The following is a 24,051-nucleotide window of genomic DNA, read 5'->3' as shown; positions in this document are numbered from 1 at the left end:
GGCAGTGGGAGATGTGGTCCCGGAGCTCTGACGAATGCTATGGGCCACAGCAGTGGTTCCCTGTGCTCTGGGCTCCAATCCTTTCCCATCCAGGAGTCCCTTAGTCATTTTAGGGAGTCCACAAAGTCAAAACTGTTCTCACAATACCACTACATTACTTGGCATTTTCACTCTAATTCTCTCACAAATATTCACCAGAATTTTCCAAAAAGTAAATGATGTGTGACACCACAATAAATTAAATGCAGGATATTCCCTTGCCTTTTACTAACCCAAACATTACAGCCATTCACTGAAATGAAAAACAAACATTACCAAACATTTTTAAAGTAGTTATCTTTGACTACTCTTGAGTATCTCATATATGTGCAATCATAGGGTATTTATCTTTTTGTGATTATGATCTTTAAAATGTGATTTTTGTTATTCACATGTATTGAGCTTATTAGTATTTGAAAGTAAAATTTAAAAATATAAAATGCTCTCAGTTTTAAAATCTAATATGATAATCACTGATAGATATACACTTATACAAACAAAAAACTCAGTAATATTTAAGGTTTCCTTAGATCAGAAAATCTGAGAACTGCTGGACTAGAAAAATAAATCTAAATACAGATTTTTAAATAAAACCATAGATGAAATGAAGCTTGCCAGCAAGGCCTCACTCATAGACCAGGAATTCTGGGATATCCTACAGCTGAGGATAATTGGAAAAGCTGGACAAAATATAAAAACATCTATGTGAAGGCACATCAGAGGAAGGGTGGGGCCCCAGGGAAATAAGCCAACCTTTCGAACCTGTTTTTCCCTCGGCAGCATGTGTTAATTTGTTGATTCCACACACGTACGTAAGCTAGATGGATGTTTGGGAGTAGTGTTTTTTTCTAATTCACAGCTTTAGTGAGATATAATGTGCAACACCGTAAAAGACACTCTTTTAAGGTACAAGAATCAAAAGTTTTAAATTTATAGAATCTTGCAACCACCATCAATTTTAGAATATATTCATCACCCCAAAAAGGTAATCTCATACCCACTAGCAGTTATTTTCCATGACACCTCAACCCCAACTCCTGGAACACACTAACCTACTTTTTGTTTCTTTGGATTAGACTGTCCTGGACAAACATAATCAATAGGTGGTCTCTGTGACTAAATAGTTTCACCAAACATAATATTTTCATAGTTCACCCATGCTGTACCATGTATCAATACTTCATTCCTTTATGCTGCCAAATAGTATTCCATCACATTGTTTGTCCATTCATCAATCATATGGAGTATTTTCACTTTTGGCTATTATGAATAATACTGCTATGATCATCATATACATGTTTTTGTGTGGACATATGCTTTCAATTCTTTTGGTTTACATCCAGGAGTAGAACTGCTGGGTCTCCTGTAACTATGCTTAACATTCTGAAGAAATGCCAAACTGTTTTTCAAAGTAGCTTGACTGTTTGGCAATCCCACCAGCAATGCATGAGGGTTCCCATTTCTCCACATATTCAACAACACTCTTTTATTTTAGCCATCTTAGTGTGTGTGTGGGCTCCCCAGTGGCTTAGATGGTAAAGAATCTACCTGCAATGTGGGTGACCTGGGCTTGATCTCTGGTTTGGGCAGATCCCCCGGAGAAGGGAATGGCAACCCACTCCAGTATTCTGGCCTGGAGAATTCCATGGACAGAGGAACCTGGCAGGCTACAGTTCATGGGGTCACAAAGAGTCAAGACACAACTGAGCAACTTTAACTTTCACTTTAGTATCAGTGTGGTAGCATCCCATGGTATGTGCATGTTTTGAGAGACTTTGTTTTTTAGACCAGTAGTAAGTTTACAAAGAAACAAGAGGCTGTAGTTCAGAGTTCCCATATACACCTTCCCCACCAATCACACAGTCTCCCCTATTGTTACCATATCACATTAGGATAGGACATTTGTTACAACTGATGAATACTGATACATTATTTTTAACTAAAGTCAACAGGTGGCCCAGTGGTAAAGAATTTGCCTGCCAATGGAGGAGATGAAGAGACCTGGGTTCAATCCCTGGGTTGGGAAGATTCCTGGAGTAGGAAATGGCAATCCAGCCCAGTATTTTCACCTGGAAAATCCCATGAACAGAGGAGCCTGGCAGGCTACAGTTCATGGGGCCACAAAGAGTTAGACATGACTGAGTGAGTGAGCACAGCACACAGTTCATATTAGAATTTACTCTCATACATTCTATAGGCTTTGAAAAATACATGCCATTTGTCTACATTTGTCACATGTCATTTGTAGTATCATATACAATATTTTTACAGTCCTAAAAATCCCCTGTGCTCCCTATTTATCCTATCTTCACCCTCCCAAACCTCTGGCAATCACTGTCTATTTACTGTGTCCATAGTTTCGTGTCTTTTCCAGACTGTCCTATAGTTGGAATCATACAGTATGCAGCCTTTTTAGATATGCTTCTTTCACTTACTATTACGCATTTAAGATTCCTCCAGATCTTCCCATGATTCAATAGTTCATTTCTGTTTACTGCTGAATATTTAACTGTCTCGTGTATTTAACTGTCATTTAACTGCGTAAATTCAAATATTTATTTGAATATTCAATGTCTGTGTATTTAAATTCAAATATTTGTTTAAATAATTAAATTCAAATATTTATTTGAATATTTAATATGTCGTGTATTTAACTGTCACCTACTGAAGGATATCTTGGTTGCTTCCAAGTTTTAACAATTATAAATAAAGCTGCTATAAAAACTGTGTATTTTGTGTGTGTGTGTGTGTAAACATATGCTTTCAACTCATCTGGGTAAGTACTAAGGGGTAAGACTGCTGGATGGTATGGTAAGAGAATGTTTAGTTTGTAAGAAACTGCTGAATTGTCTTCCAAAATGGCTGGACCATTCCACACTTCCTCAGGCAATGTTGAGAGATTGCTCTACATCCTCACCAGCATTTGGTGGTGTCAGTTTTTGGATTTTGGCTATTCTGAAAGATGTGCAGTGGTATCTTGTTTAAATTTGCCATTCCCTAATATTATTGAGTATCTCTGCATATACTTATTTGCCATCTGTATATGTTCTTTGATGAGAAGTCTGTTCAAGTCTTTTGCCCATCTTTTTACTTCTGAGTTTTTAATAATTCTGTTTTTTAAGTAACAGGACTTTATCAGATATGTGTTCTGCAAGTATTTCCTCTGAATATGTAGCTTCTTTCCATTCTCTTAGTGTCTTTCACAGACGTTTTAAAAAACTTTAATTAAGTTCTGTTCATCAGTTCTTTCTTTCATGGACAGTGAAATGTCCACGTGGTAATAGGTAGTGCTTTGGTATCAAAAGGTCATCACCAAACCCAAGGTGACCAAGAATTTCTATACCTTTTATACCTTTTACAGTTTAGTATTTTAACACTAAATTTGTGATATTTTGAGTTACTTTTGTGAAAGGTATATGGTCTGGATATAGTTTGCGTTTTTTTTTGTCACTGTTTTTTGTTTTTTTTTTGCATGTGGATGGGCAGCTATTCCAGTACCATTTATTGAAGAGTCTCCTTTTCCCACTGAAGTGCCCCTGATCTTTTATCAAAGGTCACTGGAATGTATTTGTACCAGTCTATTTCTGGGCTGTTACCTTGTCATCTTTTGTCAGCACCACACCATCTATACTACTGTAGATTTACAGTAGCCTAAGTCCCCTGATTTTGTTTTTCTTCAATACTGTGTTGGCTACCCTGTGTCTTTTGCCTTTCCATTTAAACTTTGCTGGGATTCTGTTTAGTGCTACACTGAATCTATGGATCAAATTGGGAAGAACTGACATCTTGACAATATTGAGTCTTTCTATCAATGAACATGGGATAGCTCTCCCTTTTTTTAGATTCTTTGATATTTCTCATGAGAGTTTTAAGAGTTTTCTTCATGTAGATCTTACACAAACTTTGTTAGATTTATATCTGTATATTTCTTTTTTTTTTGGTGCTAATACAAATTGTCTAGCTTTCAATTTCAAATTCCAATTGTTCATTGCTGGTATATAGAAAAGGAATTGATTTCGTGGGTTTATTTTAGCAATTTACTTTTGTATATTTACTTTGTATCCTGCAACGTTATAATTCCAGCACAGTTCTCTTTTGTTGTTGACTTCTTGAGATGTCTATGTAGACATGCTATCTGTAAAGTTTTTTCCCTCCTTTTCAACTGTGTAAGTTTTACTCCTTTTTGTCTTTTTGCATTAGCTAGGACTCCCAGCATGATGCTGAATAGGAATGGTGAGAGAAGAAACACTTTGTTCTTGATCTTAGGGGGAAGTATGTAGTTTCTCAGAATTAGGTACAAGGTTAGCTGTAGGATTTTTGTAGGTGTTCTTTATCAAGTTTATGAAGTTCCTCCTATAGTGCTAGTTTAAATCATGAATGGGAGCTGATTTTTGTCAAATGCTTTTTCTGCATCTATTTGTGTGACAGGATTTTTCTTCTTGAGCCTACTGATGGACTGTATACAAATTTTCAAATGCTGAACCAACCTTGTATAACTGGACTATAACCCACTAGGTTGTTGTACTCTTTTCAAGGGTTGCTTTAACAACCACAAACTGAGTTGCTTGGAACAACAGAAATGTACTCTCTCATATTTCTAGAGGGTAGAAGTCCAGAATTGAAGTTATCAGCAGTGCAACATGCGTCCTCCAAAAGCCCTAGGAAAGAATACTTCCTTGACCTACTTTAGCTTCTGGTGGTTTCTGACAATCCTTAGTGCTTCTTGGATTGTATATACATCACTCTAATCTCATTTCTACCTTTGCAGTGCCTTCTTCTGTGTATGTGTTTCTGCTTGTTTATATGGCCTTCTATAACTCTGTGACCAAACTTTCCTCTTTCTGTAGGAATACAATAGTGGCTTAGGGAAAGAGTTGATTACAGCATGTTAATCTTGTATCTTTCACCCTGCTGAACTTTTATTAGCTACAGTAGTGTGTATACATGTATTCTTTATGACTTTTTTGTATGTAAGACAATGTCAAATAGATACAGAGAGTTAACTTGGGACTTCCCTGGTGGCCCAGTGCTAAGACTCCATGCTCCCAATGCAGGGGGCCCAGATTCGATCCTTGGTCAGAGAACCAGATCCCACATACCATAACTAAGAGTTTGCAAGCCACAACTAAAGATCCCACCTGCAACTAAGACCTGGTACAAACAAACAAACAAACAAACAAAATATTTTAAAAGGCATACTTTAACTTCATTTCCAGTCTAGAAATCTTCTGCAATTTTCTTATGATATTTTTGTCTAGCTTTCAGTTCAGTTCAGTCACTCAGTTGTGTCTGACTCTTTGTGACCCCACAGACTGCAGCATGCCAGGCTTCCGTGTCCATTACCAACTTCTGGAGCTTGCTCAAAAACCCATGTCCACTGAGTCGGTGATGCCATCCAACCATCTCATCCTCTGTCGTCCCTTTCTCCTCCCGCCTTCAATTTTTCCCAGCATCAGGGTCTTTTCCAGTGAGTCAGTTCTTCACATCAGGTTGCCAAAGAATTGGAGTTTCAGCTTCAGCATCAGTCCTTCCAATGAATATTCAGGACTGATTTCCTTTAGGATTGACTGGTTGGATCTCCTTGCAGTCCAAGGGACTCTCAAGAGTCTTCTCCAACAGAACAGTTCAAAAGCATCAATTCTTCAGCACTCAACCTTCTTTATAGTCCCAACTCTCACATCCATACATGACTACTAGAAAAACCATAGCTTTGACTAAATGGATTTTTGTTGGCAAGGTAACATCTCTGCTAATATGCTGTCTAGGTTTGTCATAGCTTTTCTTCCAAGGAGCAAGCATCTTTTAATCTCATGGCTGCAGTCACCATGTGCAGTGATTTGGGAGCCCAAGAAAATAAACATTGTTTCCATTGTTTCCCCAGGTATTTGCCATGAAGTGATGGGACTGGATGCCATGATCTTAGTTTTTGAATGTTGAGTTTTAAGCCAGCTTTTTCACTCTCCTCTTTCACTTTCATCAAGAGGCTCTTTAGTTCCTCTTTGCTTTCTTCCATAAGGGTGGTATTATCTGCATATCTGAGGTTATTCTCCCTGCAATCTTGATTCCAGCTTGTGCTTCATCCAGCCCAGCATTTTGCATGATGTCTTCTGCATGTAAGTTAAATAAGCAGGGTGACAATATATAGCCTTGACATACTCCCTTCCCAATTTGGAACCAGTTTAGCTTTAGTATCAGGGTAATACTGGCCTTATGGTACAAACTGGAAAATGTTCCCTCCTTTCCTATTTTCTGGAAGAGTTCGTGAAAGAATATTCTTTCAATGTTTGGTATAACTAAAAAGTTTTGATGGTTTGTGCCTTTTTTGGAGTTTGTCCATCTCACTTAGGTAATCTAATTTCTGGGCACATAGTTGTTCATTTCCTAAAATCCTTTTTATTTCTGCAAGGTCAGTCTTTCATTCCTGATCTTAGTATTTGATTCTTCTCTTTTTCATGGGTGCTATAGCTAAAGGCTTATCAATTTTGTTGATCTTTTCAAACAATCAATTTTTGGTCGCACTGATTTTCTCTGTTGTTTCTTAGTGTTCCAGTTCACTTATCTACGCTATAACCTCTATCAATTTTTTCCTTCTTGCTTTGAGCTTAGTTTGCTCTTCTTTTTCTAGTTTTTAAGATGGAACTTGGGTTGTTTGCAGATTTTTGTTATTTAATATAGGTGGCTCAGATGGTAAAGCATCTACCTACAGTGCAGGAGATGTTCGATCCCTGGGTTGGGAAGACCCCCTGGAGAAGGAAATGGCAACCCACTCCAGTACTCTTGCCTGGAAAATCCCATGGATGGAGAATCCTGGTAGGCTACAGTCCATGGGGCAGCATAGAGTCGGACAAAACTGAAAGACTTCACTCACTCACTCACTCATTTACAGCTATAAATTTTCTTCTAAGTACTGCTTTACATACATCCACACGTTTTGATATGTTTTATTTTCATTTATCTCAAAGTGTTTCCTAATTACCCCTTTGATTTCTTCTTTGACCTCTTGGTTACTTAAGAGTATTGTTTAATTTCCATATAGTTGTGACTTTCCCAAATATCCCTTGTATTAACTTCTAATTTCATGCTATTGTGGTTTCAGACCATATTTTGCAGAGTTTTAGTCTTTTTAAATGTACTGAGTCTTGTTTTACATACATTCTATCATGGAGGATGTGTCACGTACATTTGAGAAGAATGGGAGTTCTGTTGTTGGGTGCTCTGTAGATGTCTGTTGAGTTAGATCACAGAATTGTTCAAATATTCTATTTCCTTGTTGATTGTATTTCTACTTGTTCTATCCATTACTGAAAATGGAATTTTGAAATCTCCATCTATTACTGAATTGTCTATTTCTCCTTTCATTTATATTTGTTTTTGTTTCATATATTTTTGGATCTATATTGCTAGTTTCACATAAGTTTATTCTTTATGATCTTCTCATGGACAGACCCTTTTGCTATTACAAATGTCTTTTCTTGTCTCCAGTTAACAACTGCTGTCTTAAAGTCTATTTGGCCTATTAGTATTGCTACTCCAGCTCTCTTTTGGTTATTATTTGCATGGTTTATTTTCTTCTTTTACTTTCAACATACTGTGTCTTTGAAACTAGAATATGTCTCGTGTAGAAAGTACATCTTCATATTTTCACTTAAGTTACTAATTTATACCTTTGATTTAGTCCATTTACATTTAGTGCAATTACTGACAGAGTAAAATTTACATCTGCCATTTTACTATTTGTTTTCCACATGCCTTATATCTTTTGTGTCCCTCTATTTTTCCTTTACTGCCTTAATTTGCATTAAACAGGCATTTTCTAGTTACCATTTTAACTCCCTCGTCATTCTTTTTCTTATATTTTTGAGTTATTTTCTTAGTGTTTCACCTGGGGATTACAATTAACATATTATAACAATCTCATTTGGTCAATTAATACAAAATTAACTTTAGTATTGTTCAAAAACTTTGCTTCTATATGGCTCTATTCCCTCCGCTCCCCTTTGTAACTTTGTCATACAAATTATATATTTATATACTGTATACACATCCAATTAGATTTATAATTATTGCTTTTTGCCTTTGTCTCTTAAAACACAAACTAGAAGAAAAGTTACAAACAAATATATATTTTTGCTCTGTTTTATCTATACAGTTACCTTTTCCGGGGCTGTTTATTTCTTCCTGTGGATGCAAGTTACTGTGTATGTCATTTCATTTCTACATGAAAGACTCCCTTAAGTATTTCTTGTAGGACAGGTTTGCTAGTGACAAACCCCCCCAGCTTTTACCTCAGAATGTCTTACTTTCTCCTTTTAAAAAAAATGAGATATAAATCACAAAAAATCACCATTTCAAAGAGTATAATTCAGAGATTTTAGTATATTCACTAAATTACGTACCTATCAACACTACCTATTTCAATAATATTTTCATCACCCTGAAAAGAACCTTGTACCCATCAGCAGTTACTCCCTATTCCTGCCAGCATGCTCATTCTCTGGAAACCAGCATTTTGTCTCTACAAATATGCCTATTCCAGATACTTCAGATATGCATGCTAAGCCACTTCAGTAGTGTCTGACTATGTGGTAGCCCACCAGGCTCCTGTGTCCATGGGACTCTCCACGTAAGAATACGGGAGTGGATTGCCATGCCCTCCCCCAGGAGATCTTCCCAACCCAGAGATGGAACTTTCATCTCTTATGTCTCCTGCATTGGCAGGCAGGTTCTTTACCACTAGTGCCACCTGGGAAGCCCATTCATAGAAACGGAATAATATAAATACATGACTTTTTATGTCTAGCTTCTTTCACTGAACACAATGTCAAGGTTTCGCCTTCATTTCTGAACAGGAGCTTTTCTGAATATACAATTCCTATTCAACCTTCTTTTTCTTCCAGCATTTGCAATATGTCATCTGACTGCCTTCAGGCCTCCATGATTGCTGATGAGAAGTCAGCTCTTAATCGAACTGAAGATGCCTTGAACATAACGAGTGGCTTTCACTTGGTGCTTTCAAGATGCCCTCTTTGTCTTTTAGCAGTTTTACTAGATTGTGTCTCAGTGTGGGTATCTTTGAGTTTTTCCTATTTACTGTTCATTAGGCCTCTTGGATGAATGATTTTTTTCACTATTTGGGGAATTTGGGGCTATTATTTCCTCCAGTGTTCTTTCTTCCCTATCCTTTCTCATTACTCCCCTTCTGGGAATCATATTATATTCATATTGCTATGGCTGATGTTGTCCCACAGATCTCTGAGCCGCTGTTAGAATTCCTTATTTTTTTCTTTCTTTTCTTCACGCTGAATAGTATCAACTGACCCATCTTCAAATTTCTAGCAATTTCTTTCTGCCTAATCAAATCTGATGTTAAGCCCCCATAGTGAAATTTTCATTTATTACATTTTAGAATGCCAGAATTTCTATAAGGTTAATTTTCTTAAAAATACCTTTATTCAGATAATCCATATACCATGTAATTCAGCAATGTAAAGTGTAAAATTAAGTGGTTTTTAGTGTATTCACAGATATATACAACTATCACCACAATCAATTTTATAACATTTTCATCACCTCAACAAGAAGCCCCAGACGCTTGAACTACCACGACTCTATATCTCTTATTCTCTCCCTAACTTAGCCCTAAGCAACCATTAATCTACTTTCTGTTCCTAAAAATGTCACTGTTCTAAACATTTCTGATGAATGGATTCATGTAATATGTGAATGTGTGGTCCTTTATGACTGGCTTTTTTCACTTAGCATGACATATTCAAGGTCCAGGTATCACTTGCTGTTTCACCTAATCTATATTTTTTCCTCAAAAAATTTATTATTTTATTTTCTCTTCTCTTGTCTCAATTGTTACATGCTCTTCTTTTATTCTTTTAGTGGCTACCCTGGAAATTACAACTCTTTAGTGTATCAAAATATAATATATATTAGTACTTTCACCTTTTCCTCAATAATTAAAGAAACTCAAGGCACTGGAATTTCATTTACTTCTCCTAGATATATTATATCTCCAAGATATAATGTTATTGTCATTATCTTGAAATTTATACACACAAATGAATATATATCCATTAAAAATATTAATTATTTTAGATGATAGGCATTCATTTAAATTTATGCCCATGTTTGGCACTTTTACTCCTATTTTTATTTCTTTAACCATTTCTACATTTCTTTCTGGGATAATTTTCCTTCTAGGTGAAAAATGCTCTTTAGTATATGCCTTCAGTGGAAATCTGCCAATAATAGAGTCTTTTTTCCACCTTACTAAAAGTTACTTTTAGTGGATATCAGATTCTATGTTGGTAGTTATTTTCCTTCAGCATTTTGTAGCTACTCTTTATCTTGTGGTTCAAACTGTTTGACTAGTTCACTATTTGTCAATTTGTTGCTCCTTGAAGATAAGTGCTCTTGTTTTCCTTAACAGGTGTGTATATATATAATATGTCTTAACAGGTGTATATATATATTTGTCTTTACTTTCAACAGTTTATTATAATGTGCCTGCTGCTGTTGCTGCTAAGTCACTTCAGTCATGTCTGACTCTGTGTGACCCCACAGACGGCAGCCCACCAGGCTCCCCCATCCCTGGGATTCTCCAGGCAAGAACACTGGAGTGGGTTGCCATTTCCTTCTCCAATTCATGAAAGTGAAAAGTGAAAAGGAAGTCGCTCCGTCATGTCCGACTCTTTGCGACCCCATGGACTGTATCCCACCAGGCTCCTCCATCCATGGGACTTTCCAGGCAAGAGTACTGGAGTGGGGTGCCATCGCCTTCTCCAATAATGTGCCTAAGTGCACTTTTTATATCCTGCTTTGGATGTGACGGATTTCTTGTCTCTATGACTTGATGTGTTTTCTATCACTTTTAGAATGTTCTTTACCATTGTCTTTTCTCCCCTCTATTCTCCCTTACCTCCTTTTGGGCCACTTATGTGTGTATTATATTTTAACTCCATAACTCCCATGTCTGTTCCCTTGTTATATTTTCTAACCCTCTGTATCTCAGTGAAATTTATTTTTTTTACCTATATTTTAATGGTCTCTTTATTTCCTCAATTAAGCCTAAACTAAGGTTACCCATTGTTATGCACAAAGATATATTTCTCCAAAATTTGTGTGTTAAAGACCTAATCCACCATACCCAGAATGTAACTGTACTTGGGATATCTATTTAAAGAGGTTATTCAGTTTAAATGAGGTCACAGGGGTGGGCCCTCGTCAAATATGACTGGTGTCTTTCTAAGAAGAAGGGACTGGTACAGACATACATGAGGTGAATATTATGTGACCCAGAGAGAAAACAACCATCTTTAAGACAAGGAGAGAGGCCTCAGGAGAATCCAGCGCTCTAAAATAGCACCTTGATCTTAGACTTCCTAACCTACATAATAGCTGTGAGGAAATAAACTTTTATTGTTTAAGCCACTCAATCCATGGAATATTGTTATGGCAGCCCTAGCAAACTAATACACCAATTCATTGACTGTTTAATTTTGGTAAGCGTAATTTTTAGTTCTATAAATTTCAGTTTTTCTCCACAGGACTCCCCAAGAATTCTTTGCTAAAATTCTTAATGTTATCTTCCATTTCTCTGAATTTATTAAGTATAGTTATTTTAAAACCTATCTGATTACTCATCTGGCTGAATCCTCTGTGTATCTGGATCAATTATCTGTTATCTTCTTGGTTTTTCAGTTCCTTCATTTTCTCTTGTATCCTTGGTTATTATTTACTGATTGCTAGATACTGCAGAAAAAATGTGATGCCCAGGATACTACTATCTTCCTTCAGAGGATTTTTATTTGCTTTTGGCAAATGGGCAGTAAAACTAGCAGAGTTTACCTGAATCCATATTCAAGAACTGAAATTAATTCAGAGTTGGTCTACCTACAGTTCTTCTTTATTTAGAGTCTGCAGCCCTTCAGATTCACAAGTAATGGGGAGCAGACTCCAGATGACACTGATGTGGGGGCCCAGGCCTCTAGCTTTTGATTTCTAAAGACTTCAAAAGTGCTTCATAGCTTTTCAGTGTTTCAGCTGCCTCTTCCAGAATTAGCTTATGTCCCTAAAGAGAAAGAACCCAAATGCAGCTCTCATCATTTCTCTGTTTCAGTCTATTTGTATTTTCACCTACTTAATCTTTCTTTTCAATTAAACTCAAATATATATATGATAAATGATATATATACACACATATGTATGTATATATATGTATTTTGAATGCATATTTATGTATATATGTGTATGTATATAACTATATCAAACACATGTATATACATGAGTGTGTAATATTCCTTTTAAAAAACTGAATGCTAACATAGCACAGACATAGACATAGCATAAACACAGAATACCTCATTTTATTGTGCTTTACTTCACTGCATTTTGCAGATATTGCATTTTTTACAAATTAAAGGTTTGTGTCACTTTGTGTTGAGCAAGTCTATCAGTGCCATTTTTTCAACACATTTTTAAATTAAGATATGCATATGTGTTTACTGAACACTTAGTAAGATTATATTATAGTGTAAACCTAACTTTTATATGCACTGGGAAACTAAGAACTTGTGACTCATTTCACTGCAGTACTAGCTTTACTGTTGTAGTCTGGGACTGAACCCACAATATCTCTGAGGTATGCTTGTATTTACATTATTGTTAAGCAAGTAATACAAGTAATGTGGGGCCTGGAACAACGTTTTTCACACAGAGAAGATTCAAGTCTGTTTCTTCCAGGTACCTGGAATATTTGCACTATGAGAAACTCGGAAACACTAACACACCAGATCATCATATCTCATTCAAAAATTTTAAATAATGCAAAGGTGAGCTGTAGTTTGCTTTCAATTACTCTTATTCCTAGAAAGTAGCCCTTTGGGGTCCTAAAACCAAATGATGGAGGTTTTCTAGTGCAATCTAGTTTTAGGGGCTTCTAAAGTCTAATGACTGTCCACCTAGAAAAATACTTGCACTTGACAAAAGCAGACTGTCAAGAGCATTCCTCAAGAAATGCTTCTTGAACGAGAAAGTAAGGACCTCTGAAAAACCGTTCAACCATAAAGGCAACAAGCATACTGCACAAAGGGTCAAAAACAACCTTTTCAGGGCTGTGAAAACTAACTAGAGCTTGAAAGAATCTGAACAGCATTTATTCAATAAACCTGTCTGGATCTTGAGTTTTGTGGTGTTTTAATTTGTTCTGTTCATATCCCTTTTTCTTTGCAATAGCTGTAAAACCTGCAGTTTCACTACCACAGTAACTGTAAAAATAATCCAGCAATCGCTGGAGGATATAGAACATTCAAAGCATTTGAAGAAATTCTTATCCTGTCATTAGCTGATCACTAAGCTAAACTATTTTATATAAGCCATGAAGTTAAAAGATGCTTACTCCTTGGAAGAAAAGTTATAACCAACCTAGATAGCATGTTAAAAAGCACAGATATTACTTTGCCAACAAAGGTCCGTCTAACAAGGCTATGGTTTTTCCAGTGGTCATGTACGGATGTGAGAGGTGGACTGTGAAGGAAGCCGAGCACCAAAGAATTGATGCTTTGGAACTGTGGTGCTGGAGAAGACTCTTGAGAGTCCCTTGGACTGCAAGGAGATCCAACCAGTCCATCCTAAAGGAGACCAGTCCTGGGTGTTCATTGGAAGGACTGATGCTGAGGCTGAAACTCCAATACTTTGGCCACCTCATGCAAAGAGTTGATTCATTGGAAAAGACTCTGATGCTGGGAGGGATTGGGGGCAGGAGGAGAAGGGGATGACAGAGGATGAGATGGCTGGATGGCATTACCATCTCAATGGACAAGAGTTTGAATAAACTCCGGGAGCTGGCAATGAACAGGGAGGCCTGGCGTGCTGCAGTCCATGGGGTCGCAAAGAGTCAGACACGACTGAGAGACTGAACTGAACTGAACTTATAAGCAAATATACTGGGAAGTTGGGTTAAAGCCTCCTCAGGATGTATAATACTGATGGAAAAATAACTGCTCGGAGGAAGAACAGGATTAGCAAACCATAAGCTAACTCCCACGCTAAAGAGTTTTGTACAAGTTTATTTTAAGGTACAAACAGAATTCGGAGTGGGTTGCCATTCCCTTCCTCAGGGGATCTCATGACCCAGGGATCGAATGCAGGTCTCCTACATTACGGGCAGATTCTTTACCATCTGAGCCACCAGGGAAGCCCAATAAATGAAGAAGGGAATAGTAATTAGTATAGAAGTTTTAGAATATAAGTAAGACTTTTTAGAGCATATTAGTTTTTTCTTTAAGTCTACCCCTACCCCAAACTGACCCCTCCAAAAGTTAGGCAAATTCACAATGTTACTACTTGGCTCACAGAAATGCAGTAGAAGTGATACTACATGGATTTTAAGGCTAACGTATACAAGGCAACACATTTTCCACCTGGCTCTTCCAGTCTCTTGGAATGCTCAAGCACTGAGCCCAGCCACCTTGCTTCAGGAAGCCTAAACTAGCTCATGTGAAAAGACTACATGAAGATGCCCAAATGGAGAGGAATGGAAGCCCACTGTCCAACTTCCTGACAGTGAACATCATAAATGCTCACTGTATGTCACTAAGTTTTAGGGTATTTTATTACACAGCCATCAATAACTGAACAGGGCTCAAGTAATTTACAACCTAGAGGGAGAGATAAATAAAGATACAAACAACTAACAAAAAGCAGGATGTGATAATCACCATGCAGAATGTAAACAGAAGGCCTTGAGAAAGGACCATACAAAACAAGTCTAGTTCTTGCCTGGAGAATCCCAGGGACGGGGGGAGCCTGGTGGGCTGCCGCCTATGAGGTCGCAGAGTCAGATACGACTGAAGCAACTTAGCAGCAGCAGCAGCAGCTAAGTATGGCTCAGCTGGTAAAGAATTAGCCTGCAATGCAGAAGACCTGGGATCTATCCTTGGGTTAGGAAGATCCCCTGGAGAAGGGAAAGGCTACCCATCCCAGTATTCTGGCCTGGAGAATTCCATGGACTGTACAGTCCATGGGGTCGAAAAAAGCTGGACACAACTAAATCGCTTTCACTTTCTTTCAAGGGACAGAGCAGAGGGGGTAATATGAGAAAGGCTTCACAGAAGCAATCTTCAAGCTATGAACTTTGCAGGAAAACAGCAGCAGTAAGAAGGTAGGTGCAGGAGAACTTGGTAACAAAGTGGCATATCCTAGGGAATTCTTCAGAGACAGAAACTGAACTTCTGGTTTACACAATGTCTAATAATGAAACAGTATCAAACTATTTGAAGGACACTGTAGGAAATGTTACTCTAAAATGAAACAAGGTAGAGTTCTTGAGATTGACCTTAATCACGAGAAATTATTAGATTTCTTGCTGTTTAATCTTTATGCAAAGGACTAACTCTGACCCCTAAGAAATGAAAGCTACTTATCAGTGCTTCCTTTGATGTACGGGCCAAGGCAAAACCCAGTACCTCGCTTGCTGATTGTCCCAGACCCAGTATCAGCTTAATGACAGCAATTCTCCACTCAGCATTCTTTGGAGTTCTAGGGGTGATTTTCACTGATCTTGAACCTAAATGAAAAGAGCCAGTGCCTAATAACAGCCATAAAAAGCTGAGAAAATTAATAAGCTGCTTTAATCATTGAAATTTACCCTGACTTTTCTGATAAGGGCCTAAAGATTATATTTATAGGCAACAGGCCGACAAGCCAGGAAATAATCATTACTTACCAAACCAAATCAAAGCACTGAGCTCTTCAAGCTGCTCAACAAGTAGAAGCACGCAGTCTTTCTGAGCTGCCTGTTGGTGGTCTGTTTAGGAAACTCACCTTCAATCTGGGATCCCTCTCTCTAAAAAAGTACCTCTGTGCTCGGTCACTTTAGTTGTATCCAACTCTTTGTGACTCTATGGACTGTAGCCCACCAGGCTCCTCTGTCCATGGGATTCTCCAGGCAAGAATACTGGAGTGGGTTGTATGCCCTCCTCCATGGGATCCTCTCCATCCAGAGATCAAATCCGCTTTGAACCTGCATATCCTGTGTCTCCTGCACTGCAGGAGGATTATTTACTTGCTGAGCCACTAGGGAAGCCCCACTAAATCAGACTTCTTAAAATGATCAGGAAGGCAGTCCTTAAAAACCCTGATTCTTTAAAACTGCTGTTCTCCTCACCTCATAAAACTTTTTTAAGGAGCCCACCAGGCATAGCTTCAGGCTATCCACAATCTCCTGATGAGGCATCTGGAACACCACTCGTGAATACCATTTTGTGAGGGTGCTGGGGCACAGGTGGAGAGAGAAGAAAGAGAAAAGATAAACACACATTCACAGAGGAAGGACTACATTTGAATGTCACCACACACAGGCTTCTCCATGTATCAGTCACACAAGTATCCAGCAAATGCATTTATGTTACATGTAAAATCACAACCTGATGCAGGGAAAAGATACATGTAAACTAGCTACACAATATAAATAATTGTGGATATTTGCTACCAAACTGCTTTTAATTGAAAAAAAGAACCCAGATATCCACCTACAGAGGATTAGTTAAATAAACAGTGCTGTAGCATATAATAAATTCCATGCAGCAATTAAAAAGCAACAATAGTTTAAATACACAAAAAATGAGGAACAGAATATATAGTAATATGCCACTTGTGTGTCCACCAGCTACCTAGAAGTGTTAATATGTACATAAAAGAGAACCTAAAAGTATATATGTGCCAAATCTTTGGTGGTGGTTAATAAAAGATAAGCCATGAGGACTTTTCACTTTCTCAATTTCCAGAGATTTTTACAGAAGCAAGCTTCATTTTTATAATCAGAACAAACAAACAAAATCCCTCATTTCTGGGGGAAAAAAAAATCCACTCCCATCAAGACACAGGCTCCATTCTGAAAGGGATTACACTGCAGCCAGGGAGGAAACTTACACATGTGACAAGGAATTGCACAAATTAATATTATAGGAAGAGAAGGAAGGATTTTAGTATACTTTTACTACAATATTGAATACTCAAAAAATTTTATGGCTTTATAGTAAGACTAGGTGTTAAAATAACCAAACACAACAGAGCCAGGAGTGGCACTCACAGATTGATGCTTGCGACGAAGCCAACCACGGAGCGCATGCCTCTGCTGGGGTCATGGTAAACATCCATTCCAATCACCATTAACTGTTTCTGGGTCAGAAAGCAAAAAACAAACCCAAACATCCAAGTAAACTGCTATCCCACATTGAACTGTTGTCTGAACCCCAAAGCAACATATGAAAGTAAGTTCAGGGGACGGGGAGAAAGGGTGCAACCAAACTGACATTTTTAAACATTGTGAACAAAGTCAGAGATTGTCAAGATCAGGGATTGGCAGACTTTCTGAAAAGAGCTAATCAGTAAAGACCGTAGGCTTTGTGAGCCTCACGGTCTCTGGGGAACTATGTAATTCTGCCACTGCAACACACAAGCAGCCACAGGTTGTAGTACGTAAAGGAGTAAGGCTATGTTCCAACAGAACTGCATTTAAGGACAGTGAAAAATGCATTTCATATCATTTTCATGTGTCTGGAGATATTAGTCTTATGTTTATTTTTCTCAACCATTTAAAAATGTGAAAACCAGTCTAAGCTTTTGGCCTATATGAAAACAAGTAATGAACCACTCTGATTACTAGGCAATGAGAATATGGAAAACTTTGGGAGGAAAATTAGGAAAATAGCCAGGCAGGGCTGTTTGGGGAGATGAACTGAATGAAGACATATCTCAGCACCACTCACCAGAGGAATATCCACTCCCCAGAGCTCACCACCCAATTTACAGTTAATCTGAAGTAAAATTTTCTGGGCCACACTTCGAAGCCTGGTGGGCTGACCAATGGTTCGGACATTGATGACCTGTAATAGAGGGACCAAAAGGTATTGGGAAAGAGGACACTAGCAACTTTTCAGACAATGTAAACTACTCAAAAGCAAATACTACATTTGCTCAAGAAACTCCAGCTGGCAGATAATTTACTTTGCACTAACAGTTCTAACTCTAACTGGGTCTCTAGTCAGGCATGCGTATACATACATGTGCACACAAAATGCAAATGAAAACCAAAAAACCAGCCAATAAAAACTTTCAAAAATATCTCATGCAGAGTAAAAAAAAATTAATCTCCATAGGAAAAGCCAGCTTTCCCCTTTCAAAGGGACGCCTATACTCTCAGAACCCAGTCATGTGAAACAACCTGATGACTTGGCTGTGAACAAGCACAAGTGCTCATGTGGGAACACGAAAGCAGTATTTACAAAGAGCATCTGCTATTCACCAGGTTACTCTAATAGGGGAAGTTTCACCAGCTGGGTCTACACACGCTGGCTTCTAATAGTGACTTCAGTCTTTCTGAACACATTTATCGCTCTTTTCCAAGCCTCAAGGGATGCTAGAGTTTCCATCTGTGCCTTCTGCCCAGCTCCCACTCACCTGTGAGGGTACAGGAGTCTGTACACAGCACAGCTTTTTAATGGCCCCATAGAGATCGTCACGTGTACCCATGATGATGCAAACAACCATCTGTATCTTCCCCTTGAGGAGATAAAGTATGTATAAGTCAGGCTTTGGAACACTGAGGGGACCCTGACAGGGTTCTAGTCAGGGACAATTCAAGAGTCTGGAAAGCCAGAGGACCTTTAGTGTATAGTGGGGGCTGAAACAAAGATGGTGGACATTCCAACACAGACAAAGGTCCTTGAAGGTGAATGCACCTTTGGGTTCACATTTGTTGGGTTCCAGGCTTCTTTGCTTAGCTATGTAACATGCTACATTAAATTATCTAGAGCTGTTCCTGATTACCTAACATTCATTTGGAGACTTAAGATGCCTGCAAAAGACCAGACTTAAAAATATGAAAGGGTTTCTTATTAGTTGATGCTTTTAATTCCCGACAATTTTTTTTTTTTTTGCCACTCTCTTCAGTAAACTAAGTGCCTTATGACATTCATGCAACAGAACTTTAACTAGGAAATAGGGAACATAATACCAGAAGAAAGGATTCAGAGCCAAATGCAGAGGAAATGAAGTCACTGCCAAATCCATAAGAAGATCTTCCTAACTCTCTGATTAGGATAGAAAAAAATATTGCCAGGAGCTTATCTTATATCAGTATCTTCTACCTCTCACTACTTAAGAGATCTGATACTAAAAACAAAGGATCTGACTTCCCTGGTGGTCCAGTGGTTAAGACTCCACGCTTCCACTGCAGGGAGCTTGGGTTTGATCCCTGGTTGGGGGACTAAGGTACCACATGTCATGCAGTGTGATTAAAAAAATTGAAAAAAGTTAAAGAGAGAGAAAAAAAAGAGGCTCTTTCAAAATCTGAATAAAGGAAAGCAGCACAGAAGTAAAATAAATTTGCCAACCTTTTATGCCAGAATCAGAAATCAACAGTATACTATTCCAAACCAGATTAGTTTTAAATTAAGATCTTTCAGAGGACACACATTCCAGCAATCATATCAAGGAACTTCCAAAGTCACAGAGAACTAGGGCTGTACACTGTGAGCCTGTGGGCTGGATCTAAGAAACGGATGTGGTTTTTCAGTCTCTATAATGAGTCACAAGTCTTTTCTACATTAACATTTAAACATAGGTAGATACACACGTGCAAATCTAGATTTTTGGCTTCTGTTGAAAAGCAAATTAAAAATCAATTTGACAATGCTGGGCTGTTATCTGCAGTCATGGGGTTTACTCTCTTTATTCACTAGAGTCCCCTCCTGGCTCACTTTACTCCGGCAGACATCTGAGTTTATGACCCTGAAATAAAGAGAATAATGAAATAGAATGCCCTAAAGATGACAGATAATAAGACCAATATGACCAAGTAAGACAAAGTTACATTAGGAATGTAACTCATATCCATGTCAATATCCATGAAGATTGTTGGCAGTGCACTCTCATAAAAGGAACATGCCAAGTCATGAGATGGGGGAGTTGAGGTACTAAGCTGGACTTTTCTTTGGAAAGCAAGGCAGAATTTATCAGGCCCAGGGGAGGCCACTGCAGAATAAGAAGACATGGAAAGTCAGCAAGAAAATACAAAGAAAGGGAGAACATGAGTGTGCTGCTACAGATGATACACCCAGAGTGGTGGATCAAGAGAAAGTCATGATGTGAACATAACCTAACTCTAGTATTGATCTCACATGAACTGACTCTTCAATCCAAGGACCAGTTATCTCCAAAATTTTTTGCCTGCTTTTGCTCCCTCCTTAGTCTTTTTCCTCTGTTTTATGTACAGATAAGAACTGTAGGCCTGAACTACTAAGCTGTGAATACTATGACCTGCTCAGCTCTAGTGGTACTGTTCGGCTATCAGGAACAAGCTGATGGGCCCCCTGCCAAGTTCACTACTGGAACAATTTGAATCTTAAGCCAGACCAGACTGTGACAGCTCAGTACTGAATTGTGCAAGACAGCACCTGGCCCAGGAAACTGCTTTCTGAGCACATGTTCTATAATGATAACAAACTGAAGTTAAGTCAGCTATTCTCTTGGCCGATTACATGAGGAACGAACACTAGAGTGAGTGAGAGCGCCAACACAGGAGAGAAGCAAACGCAGCCTAAGGGCATGTAGACTACTCTGTTAATTGTTCCATGTGCATATGAGTTACACCCAGGTTCCTGGACACCATCAACAGCAGACCAACAACCAAGGCAATAGAAAATCAAGTATTCAAGTATTTCAAAATGGGCATCCAGAAAATTTGCTCAAGTTAGTTTATACCTCAACGCCCAGCATGGATTGAATGGTTCTGATATAGGTCTCTATGCGATCATCCTTCAGTTCCACCCAGGCTGGTGGGCTCATACGCATGCCAATGGGGCCGGCTATCTTCTCCAACATGTTCACCAGCTCTCGGGCTTGATCCATTGCTCTCTTTGGGTAAAACAGTGCCCAGAAATGCATGGGGACCTAGGAACAACCACAAGCTATTTTTTAGTACTTCCCATGAGATCTCCAACACTCCAACACCATTTCAGGAGATGTTACTCCAAAGAACAAACTGCTTTTCACTCTCTGCTTCAGTCCTGTCTTATCTAATGCCAATTACTAAAGTAGACGTGTGTGACAAGTACACTGTGGCAGGCTCACAATGGACTACTAGGCAGCAATGAGAATGGAAGCTCTATAACTATACTTAATGATATGGAGAAACTCATCAAGCAAGGTTGAAGAAAGGAAGACAGACGTGAAAGAATATATACGGTATGGTTCCATGTATATGCAACATACAAACACAGCTTTAAAAAGTTCAATGCTGTCAGAGTCAGAACAGTGGCCATTTTGGGACTATGTAAGGATGACAGGTAGTAATAATTAGGATCATGGAGGGGAGCTTCTGGGGCACTGGTAAAGTTTTGCTTCTTAACCCTCAGTTTTGATTACTCAATTTGTGAAAATTAATCAAAACTATATACATAAGTGTACCTTTTTAAAATATATTTCCAAAAAACATTTTAGAAACAAAATGTGTATACTTTACGCATGGCCATAGCAACAAGGTTAGCAAAAAATACTTTAAAATAATTATAATACCATTTTTTTCTTCAGTTGCCTTGGTGGGAAACTTTTAATTTTACTTCTTTCATGGAAACTGTAGGGGAAAAGAGGAAGGAAAGAGAAAGGAAGAAAGAAGAACAAAGAGCAGTTGGCAATAGGCTGGCACTGTATGAATTACCACAGCAATTTATTTCTTTGTCCTGAATCTATGGTCAAGCAAAGGGCTTACCTCTAACAACTCATCAATTTGCTCTTGTTTGAAGGACCTTAGTTTAGTAAGTAATTCCATGGGAATTCAGTTGGTACCTCCTCTCATGAAGAGGACACTAAATAATTTCTGCTTCCTCACACTTCTAGGAATACTGGCCTTCTCTTTACCACCTCACAAATCACTTACAGTCAAGATGGAAAGGTCTCTGGTTACTTCCTTAATCCAGTTTAGTTCCGGAGATGTAATAAATGATATATTTCTTAAGTTAATTCTTTCCATTGGCAGAACACGTCCTTCAATCTAAACAGAAAATAAAGCACCCATGACATGAACCATCTGCAAACATTAGTTAGAAAAATGTTCAGAGGCCTGGTCTACTCTACTATATACACCTGTTCTTGTCATAACTTCTGAAAATGGTAGAAAAATGCAACTGTTAGCAGTTAAGAATCCACGTCAATAAAATTCACAATAAAACACACACAGTTTTGATAGGCACTGAGTACTCTTGCCTGGAAAATCCCATGGATGGAAGAGCCTGGTGGGCTACAGTCCATGGGGTCGCTAAGAGTCGGACATGACTGAGCGACTTCACTTTGACTTTTCACTTTCATGCATTGGAGAAGGAAATGGCAACCCACTCCAGTGTTCTTGCCTGGAGAATCCCAGGGACGGGAGAGCCTGGTGGGCTGCCATCTATGGGGTCGCACAGAGTCGAACACGACTGAAGCGACTTAGCAGCAGCAGCAGCAGCAGCAGCAGCAGCAGCCCTTTAATTACTGAAGCTCCCAACATGGTCCCCAAGAAAGGGATCAGAAAACACTGTGTTTTTAGAACCAGAGAATGAAGGTAAAATGCCTATAAATTCAAGGTGAACAGGAAAATAATATTTAGAAAAATTTAAGTAGAAAATTAAAGAGAAAATGCCATAATAAGACTGAACATAAAGTACTATCATACTTTATACAAAAGAAAAACAGGAAAAAAAATTCATATAATGAAAGACCAAATTAAAATGAAGAATAATAAATAAATCAGATCTAAATATCCAAAAGTAAGAAAATAACTAAATTGATGATATATCCATACGATGGATATTTTTTGACCATTACAATCACTTTCTAAGTGCACTTAATGTAATCCTGTTTTTGCAAAAAATAAACAGCAATGTATACGTTATAAAAACTGAATTGAAGAATGAGTCAAGAGGATCCCCTGGAAAAAGAAATGGCAACCCACTCCAGTATTCTTGCCTAGGAAATACCATGGACAGAGGAGACTGGAGGGCTACAGTTACAAAAGAGTCAGATACAACTTAGTGACTGAACAACAAAGGAATCAGACTCCTCTTTGCTTATGAAAGCAATAAACTGCTGAAACTTTCTGGAGGGCAAAATACCAAAAAGTACTGGAAACATAAATATATATGTCCACTGACCTAGCAATTTCACTTCCATAAATCTATGAAAATAAACATCATGTGCAAAGATGTAATTATAAGGATGTTCACAGATTCATTTTCATAGGAAAATGCTAAATTCAACTTGACTGTAAAAAAGTAAGAAATTATTAGTAAAATGAATTATCTGTTATCCATTAAAATATTCAGAAAAATATTAAATGACATGAAAAAACATTACAAATAAACTGAATTAAAAAAGAGGAAACCATTTAAATACATACCGCATGTGAGTATGTGCATGCACATATACACAGACCAAAAAAACGAAAGGTTATATACCAAAAAGTTAACAGTGGTTACAGGTATTCTGATATAGCATGACTATAGATGAACACTTTTCTTCTTTGGCTTAAGTTTTCTACATCTTCAAACAATATTTAATAACATGAACACATGTTCAAGATACAATAATACATGAAAAAGAAGACGCAAAACCATATATAGTGTGAGCACAATTTTATAAGAAAAGATTCACTCACAGGAAAAAAAGTTTATGGAAACAAAATATACTGAAAATAATACATCTTTTTTTAATGTGCCTAAAATAATCACTAAGATATTATCTTTGGGTGATGAAACTACTGATGTTTTTATTTCCTTCTTTACATTTTCCATGATATCCACATTTTCCTTATTGACTTTCCACTACTTTTGTTTAAAAAAAAAAGAAAAACAATTTCGGGACTTCCTTGGTGGTCCAATGGTTAAGAATCTGCCAGGCAATGCAAGTGACACTGGTTTGATTCCTGGTCTGAGAAGATCCCACATACCTGGGGCTATCTAAGCCTGT

At 37.9% G+C, this 24,051-nt stretch overlaps 1 protein-coding gene across 2 annotated transcripts in view; it reads right to left on the bottom strand.

The window, feature by feature from the left end:
• The window catches only part of PIWIL2 (piwi like RNA-mediated gene silencing 2), a 63,189-nt gene that overhangs the window by 5,667 nt on the left and 33,471 nt on the right, over window positions 1–24,051 (bottom strand). For both annotated transcript variants that reach the window (XM_068974173.1, XM_068974174.1), the window contains exons 14-19: window positions 21,986–22,099; window positions 20,812–21,000; window positions 18,508–18,609; window positions 17,817–17,933; window positions 17,138–17,226; window positions 16,214–16,319 (exon numbers count right to left, since the gene is read on the bottom strand). In XM_068974173.1, coding sequence (XP_068830274.1) covers window positions 16,214–16,319; window positions 17,138–17,226; window positions 17,817–17,933; window positions 18,508–18,609; window positions 20,812–21,000; window positions 21,986–22,099 — 717 coding nt within the window. The remainder of the gene's footprint in view (window positions 1–16,213; window positions 16,320–17,137; window positions 17,227–17,816; window positions 17,934–18,507; window positions 18,610–20,811; window positions 21,001–21,985; window positions 22,100–24,051) is intronic.

This window comes from Capricornis sumatraensis, chromosome 6 (genome assembly GCF_032405125.1).
Source record: "Capricornis sumatraensis isolate serow.1 chromosome 6, serow.2, whole genome shotgun sequence".
Taxonomy (NCBI): domain Eukaryota; kingdom Metazoa; phylum Chordata; class Mammalia; order Artiodactyla; family Bovidae; genus Capricornis; species Capricornis sumatraensis.
The sequence above is the reverse complement of the archived record's forward strand: the minus strand, read 5'-3'. Positions and strand labels throughout refer to the sequence as shown.